The 6,150-nt window shown below is 48.9% G+C and overlaps 1 protein-coding gene across 1 annotated transcript in view; it reads left to right on the forward strand.

Moving 5' to 3' along the window:
* The window catches only part of LOC108803738 (actin-like protein 6B), a gene marked incomplete at its 5' end in the record, with an annotated part of 12,827 nt that extends 6,875 nt beyond the window's left edge, over nucleotides 1-5,952 (forward strand). Inside the window, 6 exon segments of the mRNA XM_018575553.1 lie at nucleotides 1,531-1,616; nucleotides 2,229-2,304; nucleotides 2,568-2,648; nucleotides 3,448-3,543; nucleotides 4,420-4,506; nucleotides 5,817-5,952. Coding sequence (XP_018431055.1) covers nucleotides 1,531-1,616; nucleotides 2,229-2,304; nucleotides 2,568-2,648; nucleotides 3,448-3,543; nucleotides 4,420-4,506; nucleotides 5,817-5,897 — 507 coding nt within the window.
* Between the last annotated feature and the right edge of the window lie 198 nt (nucleotides 5,953-6,150).

The raw sequence follows: 6,150 nt of genomic DNA on the forward strand, positions 1-6,150 counted from the left end.
GAAGTACACGTTTAAGGGTTAGGTTTACACAGTTTAAGGGGCCCCTTTCTCTGTCATTCATATCTGAAGTCGTATCAACGTAAGGCGGCCGGTTCATTTTGAAAGGTCTGTCAACACATTCGAATGGATGAAAAGATGGACCGACAGCGTTTATTTAATGTGCAGTCCATTTGGCACCTCATATACCTGTGTGTTGGGGTTCCCTTATAAATGATTATGACCATGAGGCACTGCAAGGGTACCACATGTTACCATGGAACCCATAGGTGTTAAGGGGCCCAAAGGGTTAGGTTTTGGGGTTATGGTTTTATAGTAGGGCTATAGGGCTAGGTCTAGTTTAGGGTAAGGGTTGGGTTTTGGGGTTAAGGATGTATAGTAGGGTTATAGGTCTAGTTTAGGGTAAGGGTTGGGTTTTGGGGTTATGGTTTTATACTAGGGTTATAGGGCTAAGTCTAGTTTAGGGTAAGGGTTGGGTTTTGGGCTTAAGGATGTATAGTAGGGTTATAGGGCTAGGTCTAGTTTAGGGTAAGGGTTGGGTTATGGTTCTATGGTCAGGATTAAGGGTTAGGTTTTGGGGTTATTGTTTTATGATCAGGTTTAAGGTTTTGGTGAAGTTTAGGGTAAGGGTTGGGTTTTGGGGTTAAGGATGTATAGTAGGGTTATAGGGTTAGGTCAAGTTTTTAGGGTAAGGGTTGGGTTTTGGGGTTATGTTCATATGGTCAGGATTAAGTGTTAGGTCAATTTTAGGGTAAGGGTTGGGTTTTGGGGTTTAGGTTTTATGGTCAGGTTTAAGGGTTAGGTCAAGATTAGGGCAAGGTTTGGGTTTTGGGGTTAAGGATTTGTAGTAGGGTTATAGGGTTAGGGTTAAGTCAATTTTAGGGTAAGAGTTGGGTTTTGGGGCTATGGTTAGATTTAAGGGTCAGCTCAAGTTTAGGGCAAGGGTTGGGTTTTGGGGTTAGGCTGAAGTTTAGGAGTACATCTTAAGTTAGAGGGATCCTGTGATTTTTCCCAAGGATGGTAAACCCAGAGGCCACGGGAGTGAAGAAAGTACTCGGGATATGGAGGAATTTGTGACTCGCTCCCCTTTCTTCCAGGTGGCAATGCTTGATGATTGGCCCAGCCCCGTCACATGGGGCGGGCGTAGAGCTCGTAGCCCTGTGTAAGCTCAGAAAAGTTGTCTATGAGCTGTGGCTGGGCTTCTATTACATGTAAAGGGGGTAGAGGGGTGGAGGAGGGGAGGTAACCTCTCTTTGCTCTGTATAGGCAAGAAATAAGATCACTTATAAGTCAGAGGTTGTGATAAGTTTCCATCAAACTTCTGGGGATGTTTCTGTATTTTTCGGTGCGGTTGGTCAAACCAGCATTTTAAAAATGTTTAACTTTGTAAATGTCATGGCCATTGGGGGTTCCTGTGTGAAAAGGGCCGGGCCCGGTCTATAGCGCCATTCATGTATTTGTATTTCAATTGTGATGCCAGTTCCCGGTCTATGTATGAGTATGTGACATGGAACTCTCCTCTGTCTCCACCAGGAGGTCATCCAGGATTTCCAGGCCTCCGTCCTGCAAGTCTCAGACTCTCCGTATGATGAACAGTAAGCATTGAATATGGAACGGCCTCCATGACTGACAACATGTCCTCCGCAATGGCGGCTCTCGTAACACCAATCTATTCTATTCTCATTTAAAACATTAAAAAAACATATATTGTTCATTCAGTGACATATAATCCGGCAATGTTTCCGGCATTCCCGTCCTCGGTCACTATAAAGACGATGGAACGATCTGTGACGTAGGAAGAAGAAACTGGAAATGACGTGAAAGAGATACAGAGTGATGATTGGATATCAGAGAAATACAAAGTAACACTATAAACCAACAACAGTTGTATCGTCTGATCTGCACACAGGGGGAGTGTTTCCTAATCTCAGAGGAATCGGCAACAAAGAGAATAAACAAATATACTTCAAAGATATAAAAAAGATGAAAGGAATGACTTCCTTCTGTACCGGTGTTGTTGGTTCATATTGTTACTTTCTTTATAATCCAATCATTACGTTCTATCTCTTTCATGTCATTTCCAGTTTTTTTTAAACTTTATATATGTCATTGTTTGATCTGTCGTCTCCATGGTGACCGAGGAGAGAGAAACATTGCCAAGCAATAAATATTATCTCTCTCTTTCCTCTCTCTCTCTCCCCCCTCTCTTCTCTCTCCCCCCTCTCTTCTCTAAATGGCTACAACACAGACTATGGCGCTGAGAGACTGCGTATCCCCGAGGGGCTCTTTGACCCCTCCAATGTGAAGGTGAGGTGTACTGGTCCATCTCTTCCGGCAGATGGAAGGCCGTCGCCCCTCCCTATAGTGGAAGTACTCTCAGCGATGGGAGTACAGGCCTCTCTGTCCTGGTGAAGTTACACATTGATCATTGATGACATTTCCGGAGATCCCGCAGAGAAAATCCACCAAAAATGGGCCCAAATACCTGTGATACATGGAGGAGGAGGAGGAGGAGGAGGGCGGGGGGATACCCTGCGGGGGGCGCTTTGTAAATGTTCTTCTCTTTTCAGGGTCTCTCTGGTAACACCATGTTGGGGGTGGGACACGTGGTGACCAGCAGTATCGGGATGTGTGACATCGACATAAGACCGGTGAGTACATCTAAGGGAGGGGTAAGGCAACTCAGCATTCCAATTGTTGTAAAACTACACATCCCATCATGCCTGCGCCTCGGGTAGTCATGCCTGTGGCTGTCAGTCTTGCAATGCCTCATGGGACTTGTAGTTTTCACCAAACCTGGGGGGCCGAGGTTGCCTCCCCCTGATATAAGGTGGACCTGACCCCAGAGGCCGTTCTCAGCCATGTGCCCGGGGCGCCCTCTTGTGGAAGGTTTATTTGTGAGCCCATCATCTGCACTATCTGCCCCCCCCAGCCAGGCGCTGATCTCCGGAGGAGGGGCACCCGCGGGGGTCATGGGGTCTTCTACAGCCCTACAATCCAGGAGCTTCTGAGGGGTAAAACCTCAAATGGCCCCCTTTCAGACTCAAGTAGGAAGAGCCCATCCAACATGTATTTTTGTCTTTTTCTCAAAAAACTTTATTGTAACATTGAGGAGTTCACAACAACAAGCTCAAGCTCATTGGCCCCCAGCAGACCTCGCTCCTCTGCTGACGCATTTCACTCCAGATGGCGCCGAGTCATAGAGGTGATATTTTGGAATATGATCCGGATGTTTCTACACATCATCAGTTGTATCCCAATGTTAAATCTAGCAACGGTCAGGTTTCTAGGACCAGATCTGAAGGATTCCCCTCACTTCCTGTTGTGTCACTGGGACAGGAGATGAAGGGGAAATCTCCCCAATGTGGACACAGACCGATAAAAGCCGGCACGTGATAAACGTCCTGATGTGAATGTGACTTTCCCTGTCCCTGTGTTGTGTCTCGGCAGGGTCTGTACGGCAGTGTCATTGTCACCGGTGGTAACACGCTCCTCCAGGGCTTCAACGACCGGCTGAACCGCGAGCTGTCACAGAAAACACCGCCGGTAAGAGGCCCGGGGCCGCCATTCCCCAGAAACAGCTTCACACACCATGTGACCACCGGCTCTTGGGAGGAGTTATGCAAATGTCCAAATGCTGCCATGGGTGGGTGTCAGTCTGGAGAAGTGGGCGGTCCTAGCCAGGATGTATTTACATGCAGACCATAAGAAGAGCAGCAGATGCAATGTATAAGTGGGAGTGGAGACAGACCAGCAACGTTTCGGGGGGAAAAGGTCCAGCAAAGTTTTGGGGAAATGGACATGCAATGTTTGGGGAGAAGGTTCAGCAACAATTTTTTGGGGAGATGGACCAAAAACATTTCTGGGAGAAGGTTGCAGCAACATTTCGGGGAGACAGGGTTTCAGGGATATGGTCCGGCAATGTTTCGGGAAGACTGACCAGTAACGCTTTAGGGAGGCAAACCGGCAATGGTTGAATTAGAAGGTCCAGCAATGTTTATGGGGAGAACAGGCCCGGATTCCCCACAAGGCCACCGGGGCCCGGCCTCGGGGCGGCAGGGCGCAGAGGGGCGGCAGCGGTGTCCTTGTGGGGAAGTTGCCCTCTCTACATTCAGTCCTGCTTTGTACAAGCCGAGCTAACTGTAGAGTGAGGCAGCCGATTTTTTTCTTGCACCGGGGGCCCTGAGGTTTCTAGGTACGCCTGCGATAGGTCAGCCATGTTCCTGTCCGGCTGATTCATGTATATGGGGAGGAGGTGCGCACGTCGCTCAGCTTCCTCAGAGAGCCAAGCAGGAGGGATGATTGTACTTGTAGTTCAGCTTTGTGATGATTGAGCCGGGAAGGAGAGTTCAGGAATGAATGAGGACGGAATGAATGTGCTCATAGTTCATATGGATGTCTATCTCTGTCCTCTCCCCGCAGAGCATGCGTCTCAAGCTCATCGCCAGCAACAGCTCCATCGAACGCCGCTTCAGCTCTTGGATTGGGGGCTCCATACTCGCCTCTCTGGTATGTAGAGTCCCCCCTTAACCCCTTCATGGCCGGGGGCATTCCTGATCACATCAGATGATTACAGAGCTGCATTCATTTGTTGTCCTTTATATCTGGCCAGTGAGGTTGAGATTTACATTCTTAAACATATTGTTTTCCTATCTATATCACCGTGATAAATTCTTCCCCTGTGTCATTATGGGGGACACCCCCAGCAGGTCACCTTGGTGATCACCAGAGCACCCCACAGTCAGCAGCTTTGCTGCAAGATGTCACCAGGTTCCGATCCTCAGGATTTCCCCACCAAAGGGATCTCAGGAACAGGGTGGCAGTGGCGCACGATGGGTTATAGCTGGTTAAGGTTATGGCTGCGGTGAAGGCAGGTGGCAGGCATGAGTAGTCAGAGAACAGGCAGAGGTCGAGGCAGGCAGCAGGCAAGAGTGGTCATTGTCAGGGCAGGCAGCAGGCAATAATAATAAGTGTCCTGGCAGAGGTCAAGGTGGCAGGCAAGAGTGATTTGAGTCCAGACAGACGTTGAGGCAAGTGACAGACAAGAGAAGTCAGAGAACAGGCAAGGACCAAGCAGGCGGCAGGCAAGGGTAGTCAGAGTCCAGGCAGAGGTCAAGGCAGGTGGCAGGGAAGAGTAGTCATTGTCAAGGCAGGCAGCAGACAAGAGTAGTCAGAGTCCAGGCAGAATTCAAGGCAGGTGGCAGGGAAGAGTAGTCATTGTCAAGGCAGGTGGCAGGCAAGAGAAGTCGGAGTCCAGACAGAGGTCAAGGCAAGTGGCAGGCAAGAGAAGTCGGAGTCCAGGCAGAAGTCAAGGTGGCAGGCAAGAGAAGTCAGAGGTCAAGCTAGGAAGCAGACAATAGTAGGCAGGACACACAGGCAGAGTCAGGTGGGTCAGTATCAAACACGGCAGGAATTAATAATCTTACGAACAAGCTAACTAGTCATGTGTGACTTGCTGTATGCAGATGGCACAGACCAAGCCCCTGAATGTACAGACGTGGCCCCCGGAGGTATTGTAACAATTAGTTGTTTTTTTATTATAAGGAACAATGTAGCAAAGGAGAGCCTGGAAACATGAACAAAGGGGACAAGAGTGCCACCCGCTGGGCAAAAATAGGATTGCGTAATCATTAATCTGCAATGGTTGACACCTCAGATTTATCAGATTTAAGGATTTCTGACATTGTTATCTTAGTTTGTGACGTAATAAAGAAATACTTTCACTTTAGGAGACGGAATTGTGCGTTATGCGTCTGTTGTCGGGTTTATTGCTGTGTTAGGCCCATCCTTCCCGTCTCATGCGTTGTGTCTCTCCGCAGGGCACCTTCCAGCAGATGTGGATCTCCAAGCAGGAATACGAAGAGGGAGGGAAACAGTGCGTGGAGCGCAAGTGTCCCTGAGCCCATCCATCCCAGAACGCTGCGCCATGATACCCTCACCGAGCTACATCACCGCCTGCAGACATCCATTCTACCGTCCGTCCCTCCCCCCCAATGTCAGGTCCACACATCACATTGCAGCACATGATCCAGAAACGCTGGGTGTTAAAGGAGAACTCCACCAAGCATTCTTGGAGCCCCTATGGTATTATTTCCTCCAATGGGGAGGGCTGAACTTTCAGCTATGAGGTGAAAACTCTACAAATCCTAACCA

This window comes from Nanorana parkeri, unplaced genomic scaffold, assembly GCF_000935625.1.
Source record: "Nanorana parkeri isolate BGI_ZX_2015 unplaced genomic scaffold, ASM93562v1 scaffold4114, whole genome shotgun sequence".
In the NCBI taxonomy this organism is placed as follows: Eukaryota; Metazoa; Chordata; class Amphibia; order Anura; family Dicroglossidae; genus Nanorana; species Nanorana parkeri.